General features: G+C 42.4%; 1 protein-coding gene across 1 annotated transcript in view; it reads left to right on the top strand.

Moving 5' to 3' along the window:
- Positions 1-2,542: 2,542 nt before the first annotated feature.
- Positions 2,543-23,865, top strand: part of LOC146194785 (fatty acid synthase-like) — a 103,841-nt gene continuing 82,518 nt past the window's right edge. The window contains exons 1-5 of the mRNA XM_084596124.1: positions 2,543-2,893; positions 3,277-3,603; positions 17,573-17,777; positions 19,552-19,670; positions 20,021-20,254. Of these exons, the coding sequence (XP_084452250.1) occupies positions 2,761-2,893; positions 3,277-3,603; positions 17,573-17,777; positions 19,552-19,670; positions 20,021-20,254 (1,018 nt within the window). The 5' untranslated portion in view covers positions 2,543-2,760. The remainder of the gene's footprint in view (positions 2,894-3,276; positions 3,604-17,572; positions 17,778-19,551; positions 19,671-20,020; positions 20,255-23,865) is intronic.

The following is a 23,865-nucleotide window of genomic DNA, read 5'->3' as shown; positions in this document are numbered from 1 at the left end:
TGTGTAGCGAAGGACAACCCACAAGGGACCGCCTCTGCAAAGCCAAATACAAGGTTCCATACGTCGTGCGGCAACGGCAATGGAACAAAGTGCGAAATCATAAATCACTGGATTGCCTCGATGCCACAGAACAGCAGAATCAAACTCTCGAATCAAGCTCGTTTCCTCGTCTTAGACGCTCCCGCTCGCACAGTGGTTTACGTAGCAGGTCCCGCAGAGCGTCGCGCAGCGCATCGCGTGGCCGTGACCCATTTTACAGGAACAGCCGCGGCGCTGAGCGTTCGTGCTCACGTGACAGAATGAGCTCGGCAGCCACAGCAAAGAGCGAAGTTAAAACCAACAGCGCTACCTCCAACAGAGCCACTAGTGGCCAATGCACTCTGAGCAGCTGGCACGCGTGGATTACTAGTCTCTACTACGAGGAGCTGGAACAACTCCGCGTATAAAATGTGACGCTGCTAGAAAACACGTGCCGACTTGCCCATGAGCTAGTCGACGTCAAGAAAGAACACTAAGCACCGCGAGCTTAGCATTACTTGCCTAGCTAAGTCAACCGAGACAGCAACACCTGCCGTTATGCCCGAGTAGGTCAACGACAGGCCATCAAACCAAAACACGCAATCAATGGGCACAACACAAGACGAGCTGCAGGAGTAGAAGACCACTTAGTCAGCCCCCACGAAACGAGCACGGACCTCATCACGACTCCCCAAGAGTGTGACGTAATTAGAAACTTGGCTTGTAGCAAAAAGTTCAAGCGCTCGCCAGCACATTATGCCAGCACGGCTGCCGTCACCTGACCAACGACTGGCGCGGCTGGATGAGCTGATCACCATGTCTATCGGTACCATACAAGAACGCTTCAACTTCAGTACGCAGTCCCATCTTTCCGGCGCAATTCGCCAACCACCCATACTTCCGAGGACAGATGCAAGCCCCAACTGTGTCAAAACTATGTACCTGCCCCAAGTATCAATCGGCTCGCTACCTAGTCCTACGGTGTGGCAGTGGAACTGCCGCAGTTACAACAAAAGAGCAGGGCTGCAAAAACGTCATCACGGTAACCTGTCTTCAGTGAGTGTATGTTACTTTTAGGTTGCGTTCAGAGAAAGCTCTCAGCATCAGTCGCCTTTTAACATGCGTTAAACTTTTTTTACGGATTTACGCCACGGCGAGTTTTCAAGTTACCTTATTTAACATCGTAAAGATGGCGCTACGAATGCCACTGATGTATTAAGCTGCTTACAGTAACTAATTTCAGTCCAAATAACTATTTTATTAACATCACATTTCAATTTCGGTACTGTGATTCAAGCCCGCAAAAAAAAACGCAAGGTTGTGGTTTATATTTGAGTGACGCACCCGGCACTTCCGTTGCTGCAGTTTTCTGGGAACAGCGTTACTCGCCGTAGTTGCTTGTGTACCATAACACTCCATAAAACAAAATAACCAATTTTTTATTTCATTACATGTCTTGCTATTTCCTATCTTTTCTTTTTCTGGCACACTCTCAAGTCGAAGGTTCCTAAAAGATAAGTGGAGATGGTTAATGGGACGAAGCTTTCTTCTGTTTCTTTGATTGTTCTCATTGTTGGCGAGACGCCGCTTTCTCACTTTTGTATTGCATAACTTGAACAAAAATTTGTTTTAATTGCCGATGTGACATGTTTGTACAATTTTTTTTGTTGTTTTCGGCAGGTTACAATTCAGGTTTTCTTGTAGGATTAAATTTAGCGAGGCTGACTATAAGGCTCATTGAGTAGTTCGATGACCGCCGAGGATTTTTACAGTTCGTGCTGAAGCATAAGTAATCTTTCTTTTTGTTGTTGTCTGTCAGGGGAATAAAGTGTCCCTTTTAAAATAGTTTTGTTGCTTTTCTTAACTCTCAGCTTCTATCACGACTATGTCGCATATGCGTGTGACAAACGCTCGCCACCTGCTAGTTTTCCTGGCGCAACCAATTATCTGTGCCATGTGTGTTCCTATTTGCGCGGGCGCTGCCCTAATGATGTCTTAATATATCTTTCCTGTGACTCAGAGCAGAGCACAACTCTCCGCCCTTAGCAGCCTGTTCTTGCTCGCAGTTTCTATTGCCATTCGGGGTCATGTTCCTCTCCTGGTTTTGTGACCCATAGCAATTAAGCGACACTAAAACTTTCAATATTTTTTCGGTCATGGCTTGATTCCTTTCGCGTCATATACGCGGCAACCTTGATGTGCTTTAATTAATTCTACGGCTGCGTGGACAAGCGCGCAGAATCGTGGTCTCTACTATATCTATGATGTTGTCATGTCATGCCCGAAGGCTTTGGAATACACGACATAAAAACATGTGAGGTCATTTAGGCTGCTATGCGAGGGCTGTCAAAGTTTATCCAGGGCAGGAAATTGCATCCTGTCCAAATGGCGTCAATTTCGTATGTTTTGCTAGTATATATCTGCTTCCATGCTATCACGTTTCACCTGGCATCGTTCCATTGTGCACAGGGCAGGCATACGGCGGAGCCTGTAGTGAATGAGTCACCTAAGTTGTCCAGCAAGTGATGTTAATAACCGCACAATTTGGCTAAACCCAGATGGTCGGTGGTAAACAATGCATTTGGACGAAAGAGTTTGAACTCCGTGTCTACGTTACTAAAAACGAGCCCTATTTTGCAAATATATAGGCATTTTCCTAGCGTAGAAGGGAGCAGGGTACAGTGTTGTTTGTCATCACAGTTGTTGTTAGCTTTGCGTCACACTAGGGAAAAAAACGTCGGAATGAGTGAGGAGGAATTCGTAATCTCAGGCTTTTCTGCCCGATTCCCTCAAGCGGACAATCTGGTTGAATTCAAGAAAAAACTCTACGCTGGCGTGGACTTGGTCACCGACGATGAAGCGCGCTGGCCTCGAGGTATGCTTTTGCGCTGGTGTTTGCGTTTCTAGTTTCGCACAGTTCCCTCGTAGTAAGCCGATTTTATTCAAAGAGTGGCTGCAACGATGCTGAAAAATGAAAGCTAATATATAACAAATATTAATCGGCCCGAATCCCCTGTTTTAGCTATGACATTATCGGCAGCTCTCCAACATTTACGCTCATTTTATTATTGCACTGCTAAAATGCACGCTTCTTACCGCCGCACAAATGAATAACTCTGCTGAATTAAGAATAGAATAGTAAGTTTACATGCATCTACTCGGTATTTTAGGAACTGAAGCATATGTGAAAACCACTTGGTGTGTCACTAAAATTCAGATTGGTTACTTCCCAAAATGGCTCTATTTATTCCATGGCAGGTCATCTGGGTACGCCAGAAAGAATGGGAACAATTCGGGACCTCACCAAGTTTGACGCCCACTTCTTCGGCGTCCACCCAAAGCAAGCGCACCAGATAGATGCGCAGGTTCGCCTGTTGTTGGAGACCACATACGAGGCTATTGTGGACGCTGGCTATGACCCAGAGACGATGCGAGGGCGCAGCGTCGGAGTATTTATCGGCACATTTTACGTTGAGTCAGAAGAGGCGACCAATGTCGACCCCGATAAGATCGAAGGCTACGGCCCCCTCGGTACAACGAGAGCACTATTTTCCAACCGCATCTCTTATTCCTTCGATTTCAAAGGTAAGCGACAACAAGTTTCAAATATGGTGTCTGCGGTCGCTTTCTATCCCTAACTGCAAATGATACAGAGGTCAAGGTAAATAATCCCAGCTGCAGCGGCTGCACACGGAACTTCAAACAGAATGTGTGTTATTTTCGATGGGACGTTAGCCCTCGCTTAGTAACGTGATGGGTGCTGTTCGCGATTTATCGTTACGGAGCCCATCGCAATCATTTTGTTCCTTCGCGAATACGCCTTCCAATATTAAACTATAACCAAAGTGGAACAAATACACAGAACTCGATGCAATTCACCTTCGCTCAGCTGTAAACAAATATTCAAGCCTGGTACATGGTGTATTCGGTTTAACATCCCATAGTGTAGTACGCTATGAGAGTCCTCTTTATAGAATGTTGAAAAATACATTAGAACACCTGATATTCCTTAATAAGCAATCAGACTCACACTGTGCAAGGGACGGGGCTGCCATGGCCACAATCGACCCACTATCCGCGTGTTCGGCAGCCGATTGCCATGACAACTGAGGTGGGTCTTTCCTACCAGCTATAAATAAAGTAGTGTTGAACACCATAATGGTGCGTACAGCGAAAGTGGCACTCACATTGCAGGCACAAAATTTTAGGTAAAGAGGTATTTACGCAATAAATCCCCGCAAAGCGCAGTAGCTCGCCTACAAAGAAGATTCGCTCTTCCATAGGAGTTGAAGAAACGTTTTTGCCCGGTGACGCAACAAGCAAGAGCTGCTATTTAGAGCAAAATTCTCTGCTAAACAAACTTTCCAGGTGATTTATCACATGAAAACGCCATGCAGGTGTTGGCGGAAATTCCAAGAAGGCAAGCGTGCGTCCATTATGCTTCAGGAAATCTAAGAGTGGTGATATGCTATCCCGTTTATATTTATCCCAAATTCTTCTTGCACGTTATAGCTTAAGCATGTGGACTGCAGCACAGGAAGCTCAGAAAGCATGCGGCACGAAAGCAAATACCCTTTCGGTCAGACAGTCTGGTGAGGGAACCTAAAATTGAAAGCCGTCTTCGAGTGGAACAGACTTCGTCAAATTGCAACTGTATAACGACAATTCCTTTCTTGTCCATTGTGGATTAGTTCTGAACGCGATTGCAAAACTGAAGCTTTACAAGGCTCATTAGTGGAATCTTTGTCTGGTTTTTTTCTCAATAACCGATGACACGCTAAGAGACAGCTTCGCAAAAGCCCATGTCTATCCACCAATACCTCAGTGTGGAACCATGGCAACTCTCGTTCTTTATCGCCTCTGACGCCATTGGCTCGTAAGGCAGCATTAACAGCCTTCCATTTGCACCACACATTTCCTCTTTTGCATTTCCAAGGAAATTGTCGCACAAACGTTCAGCATGATGTCATACAATTTTTTTTGGCAATTAACAAGCACCTCCTACACTAGGTACAGGTTATTTTGAATTAAGGAATGAAATCTTTATGTCCTTAAAATGAACAAATATATGGCGGGTATAGGAAACAAATTCTAAAAGAGCAACTTGGCAAGTCCCTAAATATAGTCCTTTGATTTCGATTTGAACGGATGAGACCTTTATCCCCCTTTTTGTGACAATCACCTCACAGCAGCACGCTAAGAGGGCGACGAACGGTGTTAGGAAACTGGGACTGGAAAGGGTAGCATGAAATAAGCAAAAAGAGTGCAGATGACATTGCGCTCGCAGTCAAGTGGTGGTTTGTAGTACAGGAGAATGTTTCCGAGAGGCAATCACAGCTACGTAACCCCGGCCTGAGCTTTCGGATTCATACATATAGGCGATCATGAGTGTTATGAAATTTCTATTGTTGTATTACGGTATTTTCACGCGACACTGCATGCATAGCTCGTCTCGCTGAAAAGCATCAGTCATCTTGGACGACGGACGAGAGGAGACGTCTTTATTGATCAATAGAATGATGATGTTAAAAACATATTGCCCAACAATTAAATACAGCTCATCCAAGTAAAGCCGAAAGTCCCAAGGATGCGTTTCCAAATAAATAAATGAGCGATTGATTAAAATACGTTTGTCGTCATTAGAGTTTACGCCCATACCCTCTGCGTGACAAGCAGGCACACAACAAGTATTAGACAACAAAGCGTGTCTTTATATTCAAAAATAAGTTAACTACACTCAAATTCTGCTTTCTTCACACGAAAGATTTGAAGAGGTTTTGTGAAGTTTTGCAAAACACACTTCAAAATACGGGATAAGAGAGCACTAGACGGGAGGTAAGGCAGAGCATTCACTGAGAGTGTCGCAGCAATTCAAGGACGACATATTTAAACACTTCGCTCAGTTGAACAATCATTTCCCAAAAATGAGGTTTATCCAAACAACTGATTCACGGTGCCGTTCCATCATTCTTCTTTTTCATAAGATATGTACTCCAATGAGAAAATAAACATATGGGTGCAGCAACATACTACCTTGCTGTGGGGTATCGAACGGAATATGAACCTAAACAAAATTGTTGTTTGTTTTTTAATATTGGTTAAAGGACGTCGAGGAAAAATGTTGTTTTCTTATAACTCATAAAAATTACCCATTTGTTTCAATAATGTCTTAAAAGTGCCAGATCACACATAGCACAAAACTACCGTTCCTCTAAAATCGAATCTTGACTAGCAATTTTCTCAATTGAGAACTGGAGAAAAATGCCATTGGAAAAAGAAAGTAACAAATTTCGTACACGCGTAGAGGTCATCCAAAAGCAATGCACTATGCCTTAAGCGATAAGGAGGAGGAGGAAAATATGGAAATCACGTCTTTAAAACTAAGAACTGTTCAAAACGAAGCATCAGGGATCGAAGAGCAAATTATATCTGATGCGGAAACCCCCAAAGGTAAGGATGGCCAGCGAAGATAGAGGACCCAATCAGTTGTCTAAAAGCGCTGAACCAATTTCCCTGCTCAAATTTTCGAAGTATTTATGGGATATGTCGCGAAAGCATAAATGTGACAAAAATCTGCCACACATAAAGACGGTGTAAACCTAGCCAAACGGCACTGTCAGATGTGAAAATATAATCACATTGCATGGATTCCTTGGAAGAGCCCATAACAAAAGTTGCAAAACCTGTAAGAAGATGTTGAATGGAAGTCATGGCCAAGTTAATAATCTACACATCATAGTCAATGTTTTTTGTTAAAAAAACGAAGATTGTTGGTCTAATTCCGGCTACACCTAGGTATTTACACTGCAGGAGACCATTGCTTTCTGGCCCATGTTCTGTTGGCGTAAGCAAAGTACAGATTGTGAGGAAACTTAGCTTCAATCACGCGTGTGCTCTTGTGCTGTTGCGCGGGACAGGCAGCAGTGGTATGGGATAAATAAAGTAACACGTAAATTTTATAACAGTGTCTGGTTATCAGTATGTCATGCAAAGGTGTAACCCATGCAAGCTGAACATCTGGAACTCGCTTGAAGCAGCTTATTAAAAAGAACCATAGGTCATAGCGTCTAGCAACATAGGTGCCAGTTGACGAGCGGAATATGCAACAGGAAAATGGTTTTTCAAGCACAACTTCCGGTTTACAAGTGGCAGCGTCTGATCCATTAAGGCGATTCTTACAAACATGTGGTACACGCTGGCTGCGCCAGATGGCGGCACTGGCGCCAGCGGCAATCCTTGGCTCTGGGTCAAACGTTTTTCGCAGACTAAGAATCTTGTATCTTCTCAATATAGTTATTAAAGGTAGTAAATAATTATAAAGTCTATACATAGTTAGCACTTTCTCACTTGAAATTATTTTGAAGTAGAAATTACTACCACAACACGAAAGAATGTCTCAAAATCCTCTGATAGTACCCTTTCCATGTCAGGATGCCCACTTGCCTTTATGGACGGAACCATGTCGGGCAATGTGAGTTGAAACAGTAGCCACTGAATGCATTGTGTCGATAACAAGTTCCTGCCAATAACATTCGTGCTAACGAAGCCACACGGCTCCCCCCTCCCCGCACAATCGGCAATTGTTGTCACTCACGAACCAGTAAGAGGAGGCAATTTCTCCCATAATTTCCGTTTCGCCATTTGCTCGTTCGGCATGACTAGCGAATCTTTATTAGGAGTCAGTGCTCTCCTCTTAGTGTCTGTGTTACGACACAACCATGCGTCCGCAGCGTACAAATTTACATTAAACGATGGATATTTCCATTAGCATATATAGTGTACTTAAGTTGGAAGCGAGTGCAAAAAAGGGTTACCAACCGATTAATTACGTATAAACTTGCGATAAATTAATGAAATCGAAAATTGGTGCTGCTGAAAAAAGCGATATGTGCCTCACTTCTTGTTTCCAAGGTTAACATCGCCGTAAGGGACAGGAAATGTAGAAGAGGAAGTAGAATGTAGTTCCGCAGTAGAGGGTTGCTGAAGAAATCCGACCACTGGACATATTGAGCGTTCACTGAAATTTCACAGCACACAGACGTCTTTCGCACAGCAAGGCGACAAATTCTGCATTGCAATGACGCCGTGCAGGGCCCAGAAACCTACTGGCTCCAAGCTTCTTCATTAGTAAAGTTTCATAAGGAAGGCGACAACGTCCTTTGCGTTTCACCTGTAGTGAAACGCGAGCGCCGTGTTCTAGTTCAAAGGCGAGTACTCCTACTTAGGTGTCGAGCAATCCAAGCGCATAGCAACCGCGATGAGGGGGCAATCATTCTTTTGTCATCACTGTAATAAATCTGTATTAGGTGTACAGCGCAGTTTTTATGGACTCGTGTTTCCTCTTTAAATTGTTGGATTGCATTAAGAATGGCGAAATGACAATTTTACTCATCGTGGCGGCTTCAGAAAGCAAAAAAATATTGTTAAAGGTGCGCAGTATCGAGTAGACGACGATGTGCTAGTGTGGTGTTGTGATGAAGTCTACGCTCAGGCTAAGCTGGGTTCGTTCGGTGGTGTGTGCGTCTGACAGTTAAATAGCGTTTACCACTGTGTACTTTTCCCTTAACATTTGGTGGAGGATTGCTGGAAGTGCCTACGTAGCCAAACTTGGATCTCCGTAGTTGATTCCAGATTGGTACCATCAATATGCCATCCCGTAGATCTGACCATAGTGCTGACGACTACATTTTGTCTACCTCGGACTTTATTAATATCGGCCCCGAACAGCGTCGTGATCCTGCCCTGCAACCAATTATAGATCAGCTGCTCAAGAATCCTAATCCTTCCGCCAGCATGTTTTTGCTCCATAACGAGTCATTATAACTACGCAATATGCGTCCAGAAGGCGCGAGTTTTTACTGGTTGTTCCGGCTCGTCTGCGCTCTGCTGTCTTTGCCCAATTTCACAACGCCACAACAGCAGGACACTTGGGAGTATCACGCACGTACGACCGTGTGCGACACCGATTTTTCTGACCTGTTGTCTAGCGCCCTGTCCGTCGTTACGTCGCCACTTCTGAGCTGTGTCAGCGCCGTAAGACATCCTCGTTTCAACCTAACAGGCCACTGCAACCAATCGCAGTGCCGACTGAGCCGTTTTTTTATGTGGGCCTCGATCTTCTCGGGCCTTTTCCGACGTCGACTTCTGGAAGCAAATGGATTGCTTTGGCGACTGATTATGCCCCCGTAATGCTTAACCAGGGCTATCCCCACCAGCTGCGCCTCCGACGTTGCCGACTTTCTTCTTTCTGCTTCTGCTTTCTTGCATGAGGTAATCTTGATTTATGGCGCTCCACGTCAACTGCTAACAGATCGTGGCCGCTGTTTCCTTTCAAAGTGGATCATGACCTTCTCCACTCATGCGCTACTCGTCACCAATTCACCAGGGCGTACCACCCGCAAATGAACGGTCTTACTGAGCGCCTTAATCGCACACCGACCGACATGCTGTCTATGTATGCGTCCGATCCACATCGTGACTGGGACGTCTACTTACCTTTCGTCACGTTCGCCTATAATTAATTCCTCACGACATGATACCACCAGATAACCTTCCTTTTATCCACTTTTCGGCCGCGACCCTTTACTCCCCTTCGACACCTTGCTGCCTCTTGACGATTCTTCCTGCAGTTACGCTTCGGATGCCATCGCCCGCACTGATGCTGCCCGCCACATTGCTCGAGACCGGCTTGCTGCGTCTCAGCGCTCTCAAAAGCGTCATTATGACCTTCATCACCGAGACGTCTACCTGTCTCTATCTTATTTTTATTAGCACTGTACTGCGGTTGCCTCCTCAGATTTCAAATTGTAAAAACAATTTCCTTCTTTATGTCGACCCGGTAGGGCTGCACACACGAGAGAATGCGGTTCACTCCTTTTGATAGTGACTGCGCTTCTAGTGAGGTGAACAGAAAGGCGCCCAGCTTTTTCACATTCTAAGCAGACTGAAAATTGCTTCAATATGTTATACTTTGTCAGCTTTAATTTGTCAGCTCTATTAAATTCCACGAAGACTAGAAAGCATGGTCTTTACAAGCGCTGTCTCTGTTCTAACCGATACGCAGGTCGTGAGCAAAAGTGTCATACAGCACTCCGCCGTTGACCATGCTCGGAGAAATCTGCACCGAAATGCCATCTAGTGACAGCGACACGGATAGGGATAGTGACAGATGCATCAATTGTTAAATTGGGAATCGCCAGATATTGTTTCAATCCCAGATAGCTGTTGTTAAATGGCATTGCAATGCAGTTTTCTAGAGCTTCGCCACCGGCGGAGTGTTATATACCACTATTGCTCTCGACTGTACCTCCAAGCTTTACTGAATGTGTTCGCCACAAGGCTGGATATGAGGGAGTTTGTTAGCGTGACTATCGCCAATTTGCACAGTAAACTGTACTGGTTTGAGGAGCGCCCTACTTCTACGCACGAAACATGCCTTCGCGAAATTGATTACAAACACGTATTCGTGGGAAGGTGCGCAACGATAGCAATCAATATAAATTCCCTCAGTCCAGGCAAATTTGAGAATGTAACTATCACACACCTGTCTGGAAAGCGTGATGTGAAGAACGACCTCGGCTACAGAGCACGCTCGCGCTAGTAAGCTGCAATGGTCAAAAGGGCATACATTGTTTTTATGTATGGTTCTCTACCAAGCATGATTAAAAAATACTCGACAGTCCGCTGGGCTGGCAAATTCAGATACAGAATCCCTCTAATTGCCCATATTGGCGTTTGAAGGAAGGCTGTTTTGAAGGGCTTGAGCTGCAACACCTGCAATAAGACGCTTCTACTGAGGTATAATGCTGCCCAGACGAAAATACAAAACAGTGCCAAAATACGACACAACACACAGCAATTTTGTCCTAATGTTAGCTTTTCCTGTATTTCATTCATATTTTCTAGTGCTGTTGTTTTTCTGCAGTAAATTTCTGTAATATGTAGTTATGTGTTTTTTTTTTGCTGTAACTACGCAAAGCACTGATGCTAATACATTTATTTATATATTCACAGTAGGTTCCCGGTAAAGAAAAAAAACACACAAGGAAATTGGGCTGTGACAACTAAATGTTTCCCAGTTTTATTTACTAGGTAAGAGTGAGATCAGCATTTACCCTATTTGCGAAAAGTAACCTAGCAGCCCCCCCCCCCCCCCCCTCCCGCCCGGCGTAGCAGCTGCGGAGCGAAACAGCGGTGCAATGGTCGCTGTCTCTGGCCGCTGCTCTCCGGCGGCGAGTGTAAAGTAGCTGACGTAAAGCTGCTCCTCGCTATCATTCTTCGGATGCTGAAATATAAGCGAGTAGCATGTGCGGCTCTGATTTCGTGCCTTCGGAAAGCTGTGCTACTGATGGAGGGCACTGCGCCCAGCAAAACTCGCTCAATGCTATTTTCGATTTCCTTGAAGAAATGCGCGTTTTTTTAGAACACGTGAGCGTTTAATATCAAGCTGCTGAATATGCAAGGAGCTGGAAAACATGGGCGATTCTCGCGTTTGGAGTGCAAGTAAAGTAAGGTGAGGTACAGTTCTCAAAACACTGATGCGGTTTTTTCTACGATTCCTAGTCTTCGGCTCTACGCTTCACTGAGGCAGAGTAGACAGCAAAACGAAGCAACATATCGCAGTTCGATTGCGGCTATTACTATAATAGTAATGAGGCGAATCTGCTGCACCATTTACAGTCGCTTGCTAACGCACAGAAATGTAATGTTTTGAGAAATATAACTCTGAAACGAATGCGGGAAATTTAGGTAGGGTATTTAATGACATGAAAAAAGTAGCTGGGGTTTAGCTTTAGTTAAACCTGGTAGGTTGCGTAAGCAAAGTCAACCTAGCTCTTCTTCTTCTTCTTCTTCTTCTTCTTCTTCTTCTTCTTCTTCTTCTTCTTCTTCTTCTTCTTCTTCTTCTTCTTCTTCGGTGTGGCGCGGCGCGGCCACCGACCGGGTTTCACCCGACGGCGTGAAAAGGGGCCCCATATGCTGTAGCTCTAAAGGTCAAACAGATTTACGCGATGGGCTGAAACCCGGCGTAGGATTGCTTGCGCAATAAAATATTCTTTATTATAGCCAATGCGCGATGTAAATGATCCTTAACGTAAACTCCCTCAAGACCACATTTATATTATGAAAGGTATCTAAGAAGGTTTTGTTTTTATAGTGGCACTGTACCTCCCGCTGATCTCATTGCGACCAGAAATTTCCGCGCGGGCAGGAAGTCTCGGGTTCCGAACGAAATTTTGCATGACACCTCAGGGTTGAATCCAGCGTTTGACGCGAGTTGTCGATATGATATCATTCTGCAAGCTGGGCCTGTAGAGTCAACCGAGTGGCCTTGAAATAGGGCTAACGAAAATAATTATCACTACTTACACCGCGTGTCCGAGTTTCTGTTCATTTCGAGAGGCAGTGCCCTACTTTTTGAAGCTAGATCAGGGTGCCTTAGAGCACACAGCTATAAAAAAAATTAACAATGAAGATGACACATGTACATTATGTGGCAAATCCACAGAAAAAATTTACCATATTATACTCGATTATAATGGCGTCCATCCATAAGTCGATGCAGGCGCAGTCACTCTTCTTGATGCTCTGGGATTTAGAGATACCAGTGGCCGGGTGAATGAACATGCGGTGGAAGCTCGCAAAACACGATTGGAATATTGGTGGCTTAAAAGCAGAAAAGTTACATAATGTTAGTAAGGTAGAAAAAAATGAATAAAAAGAGTGGTGGTTTCGCTAACCAATCTAAAATATAAATAAGATATAGGGGAAAAATGAACTTGATAGCAACTGCTATCACACCGTTTCAAAAGGGATGCTTCTACGTTCCATTCATCCATTCATTGAGAACATATTGCTAATAGGTTCGGAACATGTATTTGGAAATTCAGCGGTGTATAATCTACTTGTGAGCTTACGTTTTTTCACGCATTGGAGAAATTAGTGATATAAGACAATGAATGCAAAAAAGTTTTCAACGCGAAATTCATTACGGATTTTTTAAGTACCACTTTACGTGACATACAGTACGCAGTGTCCCAACAGGGGTACAGGAAATGGCTGGGTACCTTGTCTGATTTTTTTCTCTCCTTCAACTTACCGAGTGGTCTAAGAAAGCCGGCCGTGGTCAAAAAAGAAGACTGGGAATCGCAGAAAACAACTCATGGAATTTTAGACATCCGTTCTATGTCTTATTTCCCCGATATTCCAAAACAGCACAAAAACTATTTCCCCAATCGTTGCAGCCATAGAAACTGTGTGTTTATATAAAGAGGCAAGGTATGCAGTAAAAAACGCTCTTTCACATCGCCAGCCAGAAAGGAGCGTTGAGCGAGTTTTGCGGAGCGTCCTTCGTTAGAAGCACCACGCAAGATTGCACGCTTATACTTTATCGAAGGAGAGCGAAGGAGCACGCTTACGCCAGCGACCTTACACTCGGTGTGGGAGAGCAACGGCTAGTGACCGCGATCGTAGAGCCGCCACTCGGCTTCGCGCCTGTTCCGCCGACCGGCGGGGCTACTCGGTTTCTTTGGGCAAAAACGGCATATGCATCACACCAACCTCATTTCAGGTGCTTTCAGATTTCCGCACTGCAGGTGTAATAGCTGTAGCAGTGTACGCCAAAAATGTTGTGAAGAAGCTGTTCTAGTTTAAAAATGTCGCACTAGATCTGCAGATGAGATTTTTGCAGTGCTGTGTATAAGCTCGTCATTGAAAGCATGCCAAAGTTTCAAGAACAGCGCAACTGTGAGAATGGACATGAAACTTACCTTGCATGGCTTAAGATCTTGAATGAACGTATTTTTAATACATGTTCAAGACAATGACAATAACGCCGCTGCTGCCGCAAAGTACCAGTAGCCAAAGCACCCAGAACCAAGACGCATGCAAAAAAGTTACAATTATCAATGACTTTGATTGTTGTTGATAAAATTGATGACTGACCAGAAAATTTCGTGTCCTCTTCGTCTTATGTTCGCCACATTTTGCATTCGAACTCCTGAGCTCCTGTAAATACAAAGCCCGAGTGCCATGAGACGTTACTTTTAACTCTTGGTCTAATAATGATTGTCCCAACCAGGGCGCCTAATCTATGCCCTAATATTTTTGATAGCCATGAAATGAACAGCCAACAATTACTAGTTGATCTTGAAATTCTTTCATTTCTATCAGGAAACTATTTAATGACAAGTATACTTTCCACTGTTTGGTTGTGTGTGCTCATTTCTTGAAACCATCGAATCTTATTTATTTCTTGCAGCGAGGGATAAGAATGATGTAATCATTAGCGGTGGCGTCAATACAGATGTTATTTGCAACTCCAAGCACTGGATTTTGATGTTTTACTGAGATGTTTAATGTACAAATATAATTACCAACGCAACGTCTTATAACCTCCGGCTCTCACACATACATTGATGTATTTTTACCATTAACTCTTTACTCGTTCACTCAGGAGTTACATTCTGCGACATCGGTGATCATATGGGTATTTATTTATTTTGTAATAATGGCGCTCCGATGCGAGACTTTCGTGAGAAACTTATATTCCAAAGTATAACAGAACTTTTCTAGAAAGGTAATTCAATCTTTTAGGTGATGACTGCTCAGAAATATACAAAGGATGTTGTGCGGGAAGCACTTACGATTTATTTTTTGCTAAGTTCATTATTTTTAACATGCGTATTACTCCAAAGCCAAAGAGTTTATCTGATACCATAAGAAGTCGTGGATATCACGCGAACTGTACCCACGTAATAACAAAGCACAAATTATATCAACTATTTATTGACATCAAATATGTTCTTCTTTTCCGCGCTTCAAGAAGTATAAAAATAAATTAAATTCCGACATGTGACAGGCGAGGGCAGATATTATGAAACTTACTCTGAGACTGCATTGATTAGCCTTTATAGGCTCTGGCGCAAGATTCCGTCACTCGACTCTGGCGTATCGCAGGTTAAAATCCCCAGTAAGATGACTAACAATTGCATAGAATATTAACAAATTAGCACAGAATTTACCCATTTTTTTATCCACTCATTGAATTCCTCAACCGATTTTCCTTACTTAGCCGTTGATAGATGCCCCACATTTTTGTTTCTAGAAGCTGTCTTTACGCATGAAATTTTGTCAACGTTTAGACCTGAAGAGCAGTACCTCGTGTCATGCGGATAATATTCAGATATGTCCAGTTAGGCATGTCATCGACATTATGGCTGCTCTAGCAGTACACATATACGACTTATGTACCCAAACCGCCACATTTTCCTCGAAAATGCAGGTTTCTAGAGTATCAGTCGTTTGCAAGGAAGGAGATAAGTATAACCTTGGAAGCTATCGACCAATTAGTATTTTGCCTATCTGTACGAAGTTTCAGAGAAACTAATTCTTAAAAGAATAGAAAACTTTTTAAATTAACGCAGTACAATCTCCGACTGCCAATATGGCTTCAGGAAAAACGGTTCAACGGAACTTGCTCTTCGGCACCACAAGGAATATATATCAAAAAAAAAACTTTGAAAATTGGAAATTGGTCTTGAGTATTTTTATAAATAATCGAAAACAATTTGGCTGCATGAATCATAGCACTCTGTTTCAAAAGCTTCAATGTTATGGAATAAGGGGAAAAGCATTACTTTTAATTAGATGTTATTTAACATTTAGAAAGCAGCATGTAAAAATAAATTATTATAAGTAAGCTCCGCAAATAGTGTCCTGCGGGAAACCCCGAGGGAGTATCCTAGCACGATTGCCATTCAACCTGTACAATAATGATGCAGCAAGTGCGGACATCAGTGCTCAGTTCATAATTTACGCTGATGATACACGTTAGGTTTTATCCTGGCAATGCTAGTAACAGGTTAATAAGCAATGCGAGCACAGTCTAGGAGAATATACAAAAATGGTCCAGTAATTACTGTAAAATCTAAAGCATTTTTCGCCCAGAAAAGAAATAGTGCAGGGGCCTCTAAACAATATTGTAAAACAATGAACAGATTTAAATAGTAAGGTCATTCAGGTCGGTTGGCGTAATATTAACCCAAAATATGTTTTGGGACGACCACATAACTTATGTAGGTTTAAATGCAACCAGATCCATCCAATTTATATTGCGTTTTAGAAATTGTATTCCTAAAATGGGGGGGGGGGGATGTAAAACGTTTGTTTTTCTATGCATTGTTTCGCTAACATTTAAACTACTGCACGTTAGTGTAAAGCACCGCTACACATACCAATTTAAAAAAACTAGCTGCTCTTCAAAAGTGGGTCCACAGAATTCTCTACAAACTGCCAAATATGCACTGCAATGATGATTTATCTTCCAGAAATACGTTTATCGACGTTTTCAGTCTTTGTGATTATAGAATCCTGCGCACATATATGATAGAAAAGCGAAAAGGCGTAACAAACTTATCAGACTTAGCCCACACTGAGTTATTTCAGTGTACATATCTACGCCGTTACAGTGTACACTGGGTATTGCCGCCCCTGAGAATAAACTATAAGCGCCAAATAGTTCCATTTAAACTTCCATTATTGCTTAAACTAGTTGATGCGAATATAAATATAGAGAGAATTAGCTACACTAACCTCCTCAACTTGTTTCTCCGCGAAACTTTCCTTTCATAGTGCAAATTCATTATACACGTGTAAACGTTCCTTTTTAGAATTAGTTTTTTACAAGAGCGGTTTTCGTTGTAAGCATTGTTGTTGCTTTAATGAGTAATTTTTTTTTCCTAAGCAAACAGTTTTTTGTGGTTACATTTAGGTCAACTTTGTTTATTTTTTTCTCACCTGTTTGTTTGCTATTGTTATAGACGTGCTGTCGCAAGTCACTGCTGACTTATTGTAAAAAGTAAGGGAGCTTTGTCAAGCGTAATTCGCTGTTATTCCCACCTCCTCCATCAACTCACGATGACCGAAATAAATTATTATTATTATTGCATAATTACAATTACACCCAGGACGTTTTCTGCCACTTACATGCACAGTGATAGAAAGATACAGTAGTTCTTTGCTAATCTCACACGTATATGCTAAAAATATTCACGGGGCTTCACTGCTTCGTCCCATTCAAATATTAGATATTAAACAAAACGGGGCAGAACGGGATTGAAACTTTACCTGGTAGAAGACATCGCACATTAAATCTGATATTTTCAGTCATAACAGAGCTTTGCTGACCACTGACTGAACAGATCTGCCACACGACATCAAAATAAACATTCGGAGCACCTGCATGAGTCACTATCTGCTTTTGTATACTCCTTCCTCTTTTATGAGATGACTAACACTTTCTCTCCAACTAAAGTGTGGCTATTCAAGGCACGGAATGGCGCTTATCGCTTGGTTGATTTCTAAGCTTTTCTTCTCAAATTAAGCCTCCGAGAAAAAGGGTATTGGAGAAATTGTTGTTCGTGGATTTTTTTCTGACTCTGACGTCACTTCTGAACACGAGCTGAATTAATGAGGAGCAGCTATGGCAACACGTTTTCAGATAGAATATGTTTGGGGCATCTTTCATCTGCAACTTACACCCCGATTGTTCTTTTAGGACCGAGCGTCACCGTAGACACGGCATGTTCTTCGACCATGATAGCCCTAAATCATGCCCTTTTGGCTTTGCGGTCGGGACAGTGTGATGCGGCAATCGTCGGTGGAAGTGGAATCTTCCTGAAGCCAGCTACAACACTCTCCTTTTTGAGACTTGGGGCGCTCTCCTTAGACGGGAAATGCAAATCATTTGACGCAAGTGGTACGTATTTTATCAGCACATTTGAGCTGTGGGCATGAAACCTTCTTAGTTAATTCATACACTGAACATGGCTTTGCTCGTAACTGCTGTTTAACGTCTCCAAACTTTACATTCACAGAGGAACATATCTTGCGCTGTCTCTCATGTTGTAATTGCCGCTCCTCCTTTTAACTGCGAAAGCGTTATGTCTTACCGCAATTGCTATGCTGCCGTGATGTCCATAATATTATCATCAAAGAGCTTTGATTAATAAAGCAGGACGATGACGCCATCTGTCTGTAGAAAAATCAGGTAGCGTAAAAGTGTAAAATTACCCTTCGCCCCAGCCTAAATTTCCGGGTGCACTTTCATATACCACTCCTTTTTAAAACTACTATCCGGGGTCCGCTTAAATAAAAAAAATTATTAGGTTGGGCCTTAGCGCAACTGCGAAATTGTGGATTGCAACAAAATAGTCATGCAACGTTTCGAATTCAGATCACGTAATGTGTCTTAAGTGCCATTTATTTTACTGAGCTTCGCTGGACGTCAATTGAAACAAAAGTTTGCTTGCCAATTTCTCAGCAGATCAATAAAAACAAAGGGTAGCCCAATCGGTCATTGAGACGAGGAAGAGCCACGCGTTCCTGAAGAGAGATTCTTCACTCTTGCTAGAATCCATGTACACATCTCCCATAATGGAGAAGGCGGAGGCAGATAGACTGGTTTAGGCTGCAGGGAATAAAGGCGTCGGCACACTAGCTGTCTGAAATTGCAACAAACATGCCACGTTTAGGAGAACTAGAAAAGGTGATGGTAACATGAATATGAAGTTGACTGAAGTAATTTTAAGAACATGGGAAAAAAGCAACAGTTTAGAACAAGTAGCCAGGCTCTGCAAATGGTAACAGAATAGACCTAGGCAGATCATGTAATGGCTGTAAACCCGAATAATGAGACGGAAATGGCTAGCAAAATCATATTCGAAATCCGTCAATTCGGAATGGGTGCATTCGGAGAGCAATCTATGGTCATGAATGACAGCTTACCAGTGAGCCTCGAAATAAATAAGTATAACAGCTGCATTTTACCGGTACTTGTCTATGAGTGAAGAATGTTAGGCATTGAAGAACGCACCATGTAAATTGAGGAACGACAAAGATCAATGAAATAGAAAATGGAAGTGGCTAATATTTAGTAGAACACAGCGCAAAAGGACGACGGACAGAAGATCAAAATACACAGAGGCAAACGGGCCTGTTTCTTCCATGGTTTTTTGTCCGCCGTTCAGTTGCGCTGTATTCCACCAAATATGAAGCACTACCAACTAATCACAATGCCCAACCTGCTGCAGCAAAGTGGGAGCTCTAAGGTTAGAAGGCAGGACCCTTGCAAAATAGTTCAGCGAACAAAGGTGGGTTGAAGTCATTCCAGTATACAAAACGACAAAATTGGCATGGGGAGAGCATGTAGTGCGATGGTCGTAAAGGGTACTAAACATTTCAATCGAAAAAAAAAAAGAAGTGAAGCAGGCTTTGCAGAAGCTTAGGTTAGGCAGAAGGTTAGAAAGTTGGTGGGAATCAGATGGATATAGCTACCATGAACCGGGATAAGTGTAAGAATATCGGAGAGCCTTTTGCCCTGCTGTGGGGTCAGTTAGTCTGCTGCTCATTTTGATTCGGTTCCTTAAGACTTCCTAACCATCTTTAGAATGAGCAAGTGATCTACTAAAATTGTGTTCAAGTTAGCTGTGCAGTGACGTAAATTAACAATCGCCAAATTTGCATCTGTGCAGCGAGCGGTTATGTCAGAAGCGAGACTGTGGGAGTGTTTCTCATTCAACGTGCATCTGAAGCCCGGCGCGTATACGCCAAACTGCTCCATGTCAAGGCCAACGTGGATGGGTACAAGACAGAAGGTAACGCATTTTTAAAGAACTTGCTTTCTTTCATAATTTAGTCGTACGGGAGAGATCTCCCGAGTCATCAACCTATTTCAAAGCGCTAGTCATGATTACTAAGAACTGCGCTGAACAAAGGTATAATAAAATTTCAGCTAACAGCGTCCTTATTGGCCGCAGACATGGGGGGGGGGGGGGGCGAAAAACGTGAATGATTTACGTGTGGGCAGTTAGCACGGTATGTATCGGCGCCAAATCTGCTTTGTAATTTTGTTACCATTGTGCAAGGCAGGAAAAACCGCATACGACGACACAGCGTCTACGTGTACGAAAATTCCTAATCAAACATGGCGTCTTTTGTACTGCAGGAATCACTGTACCCTCAGGTAAAATGCAGGAGAAGCTCCTTCGTGAAGTCTACACTGAAGCTAAAGTGGATCCTGTGAAAGTACGCTACGTTGAGGCCCATGGCACAGGGACCCCTGTGGGTGACCCCCAGGAAGTTTCCGCATTCAGAAACGTGTTCTGCGCAAAAGGACGTCAGACACCACTGAAGATAGGAGCCGTTAAGAGCAACATGGGACATTCGGAGGCCGCGTCTGGTGAGAGATATATGCTGCCTCTCTCGCTCTCTCCTTATAAACTAAGAGCATTGAGCGCTATTTGGTTTCATTTATGTGCATACTTGATAAATCTGTTTAGCTTTAATCATAAACCGAAATCATATGCCAGACGAATACTCTCAATTCCGCTACCAACACTTGGAAATTCTTGACAGAAAGTTTTCTTTAGCCACAGATTTCTTGACGAACTGACTGGAAGTAAACGAGCTACAAACCTATGCATTTGTCTCATATGAAGGTTGAAAGGGAGCCGCTGTAACTACTGCATTGGAGTCAAATTGATCACTCGGTATATGCACGTCAGGCTCATGCTACACCTATTTGCTTGCAAACACCGTGAGGCCAAATGATTCTACTTTTAACTTTTAATTACATCATGTATTTTAAAAGAGTTTTTGCTCTGCCTAGCATGATTGCAGATTATAAACAATATCGTTTTTTTCGAATTCGGGCGGAGCGGTAATTTAAAAACTACAAGAGCTTTACTTCTGTGCGCGACAGTCTAGGAGAGGTTTTTGTTTACTGGTGACATCGTCTATCCCATAGTGTCTGGTGGATAGACATCTTTTCTACATAAATGCCTCATCTACTTTTTTATTTGAAGGGGCCAAATTATATTCGAAGAGTGGATGCAGAATTCACATTTGTAGTTATAATTATTAAATACTAAAATTTACGTTAAAGGCGTTTAGACTCATGGTATGTGTACATCATTTCCACAAATATATTTATAAAAGGATCTTAAAATAATTACTCCTTAATTGCATAAAGATAAAATCAATGTCCAAAGCTGCTGCGCAATACTTGCGCCACAAATATGCCAAGCTAACGTCGGCTCACCATTAGCAGGTACGTATAAAAATTGTCAGAAAGGGCTTATAGTTCACATTGCGTGCAGCTGGCGATGCACCTTCCGCTGGTAAAGCACGTAAGCGATGAGTCAGAATAACGGGCATAAAGTGAAGGACAATAAATAATTTTTTAAACTGTGCTGCAACATTTCAAGGCTTCTTTCAAGGGCGATGTTCATAGCGATCTTTCAGCTTTTGTGAATACGTTACCTAGAGCAACCTTCCCAGTTATATTGATGCAGTTTTCATTTCCGCTTAATCAGCGTCTCAATGTAATTATTATTAGGTAATGAAACCTGTTCAAGACCTGGCAGTTATCTGTTTTGGTTTTTTTCTTCGTATGTCCTAGAAAGAGACATGTTCAGAAACTTAAAATTTGGAATCTTTTATGCGTTGAGCTACCAATTTGCAACCAGCCTCTAATACTTCGTTTTTAGTCTGCAGCGGTTATAAGCTGCTCGTGAAGGCTCACTGTGTGGTCCGAATACGCTCCGTGTTCTCCAGCTATACGGATAGCTATCCCGTGTAATTTGACTACATTTTCCCCATTCTCTTCCAAATTTAGCGCCACCCTTCTTTAAAACGTATTCCCTGTATTCTAAGCTAAAATGTGATTTTGATAGTACCAAATGCAGCTCCTACATACTTGCTTACATACATATTGGGACAACAGTGTGCACCGCTGTGCTAGGTCTCTCAGAATCAAGAATCTCCTAAATAAATTGATGCCGTATTGCCTCCTGTGGCTTTCATGTGTGACAGCTTTGCGGCACTCAGTCCAGGAAGCAAACTACCTGACATATATTTTGCAACCATATCATTTTGCACCCGATGCATGTGCACGCTAATTATGTGCATATAGTCTAACGTTCGACGGAACGCCGTCTTATCAGGGTGAGGCATTATTAGCATATGATGATTGGGTCAATGACAGAGTCACAAAAATGAAAATAAGGTTACGGGACCCATATGGGGCCCTTCTTCCCAACAGGACTGCCATGAAAGAGCTCTTCCTTCGTTACAGTTTTATGGTGAACAGCAAATTCGTTTGGAACCCAAAACGTCTTCTAGTTTGTTTGTTTTTTTTTACTTCATCAAAGACCCAATCTTCGTATTTTGATATTTTGTTATATGGTTTAATGAACACGAAATTGTTATACTAGCTTTTTGAAATTGACAAAAAAATTATTGCATTAACTACGTAGGCGTGATGGCAGAAATAATTTGAATGTAGTCACAAAACACGCATATATAAGGCCTACATCAAACTGGAGAGGGCAACAATAAATGTTTGTTCACTTCCTAACAAATCTGGATCTATGCCACAGGGCAATTAATTAACGGAGACTTTACAATGGTGTCTGCCACATCAGCTACATAAAAAGGCACTTATAGAAATAATGTTGAACATAGTTGTATCATAGCTTGCTATTCCCCAATCTTATCTACAGGACAGGGCATGCGGAAGGCAGTGGCGGGTATGGTAAATAATTGGGGCTTTTAAGCTTAATATGTAGTGTATGGAGAAAAACGAGATATAACCCTAAATCAGTGCTGATATTAGGCGCAAACAAACCATCAGTTGTACCTGGATTCTTATTTTGTGCTTCAACGATTGGAATTTGAGCGGAAATTAAGTTCATGTGGTACGCAGTTTACATCTAGTCGGTCGCTAGTTTTCTATCCTGGATTTTCTAAGTTCACCATGGTGCTACGACTGATAAGAAATTATGAAACACCATCCAACCTGATGAGCCCCCACTACTATTCGCAGCACTTGCGGCGCCTTCTTCGCGCCGTTGGTTGATTGAATGTTATATTTTATTTTGTTTGGAAAGATTGGGGAGGACATGCAAAGCAGTGACTCTTCCCACATTCCTGGGGGTTTGCTTGTTTAACATTCAACCCATCAATATCATGCATCCAAGCTCTGTGTAGTTCAAACGCCACTCACCAATTTCATTCAGCACAACTATGTACATCGGTTTGATTAACTTCAGGATTATACGATTTTGCATCCCAGTGTTTGCTGCTAGATTTAAAACTTGATGTTTTACTCAAGCTAATAAAAGTCTTGAAACAAAAAGACTACCCAGGTGTCTGCAAAGGCTCCTATATTTTCCTAAATTATGTACAATTACGCTTACGCACGCTCATTTCGCACAAGTACAAATTATGTTTAAAAATCTAAATAACACAGCTAAGTTTCATAATGCTTAGTTTGTGAAACGCGAAATAAAACCGCGAAATCGTACAGAACATGAATCACTCGAAGCAAAACAGGGCGTGTATCTTTTATGTCCCGTTTTAAATTACGTAATGAATTATAATAATAAATTCTTATAATAATTTTATAAGCTCAGTGACATGAGTTGGACATATTTTTGTCATTACTCTCAATAGCACCTGCTCATTGATGAAATAAAAATGATTGACTACTAAAAATAATACATTCGTTTGAAACCTTTACAAAACATGTTCATTTTTCATGATGCATGAAATGAGAAATTTTATTTAGCAACAGATAATAAAGCATGTAATCGGGAATTGCTGAAAGCAACTCAGCACGCTGCAATAAAAGCGAGGCTAATTTCATAGGTTCAACACCTGGCTTTTAGTCATCATCGTCATCATCATCAATCGGACTATACATAATTCAGGGCGAAGGACTCTACCATTTTTTTTTTTTCAATTAACCCGGTCCTGTGCTAGCTGCATTGACTTGACCCCTGCGAATTG

Source organism: Amblyomma maculatum, chromosome 3 (assembly GCF_055883805.1).
Source record: "Amblyomma maculatum isolate TAMU_Amacu chromosome 3, ASM5588380v1, whole genome shotgun sequence".
Classification (NCBI taxonomy): Eukaryota; Metazoa; Arthropoda; class Arachnida; order Ixodida; family Ixodidae; genus Amblyomma; species Amblyomma maculatum.
The sequence above is the reverse complement of the archived record's forward strand: the minus strand, read 5'-3'. Positions and strand labels throughout refer to the sequence as shown.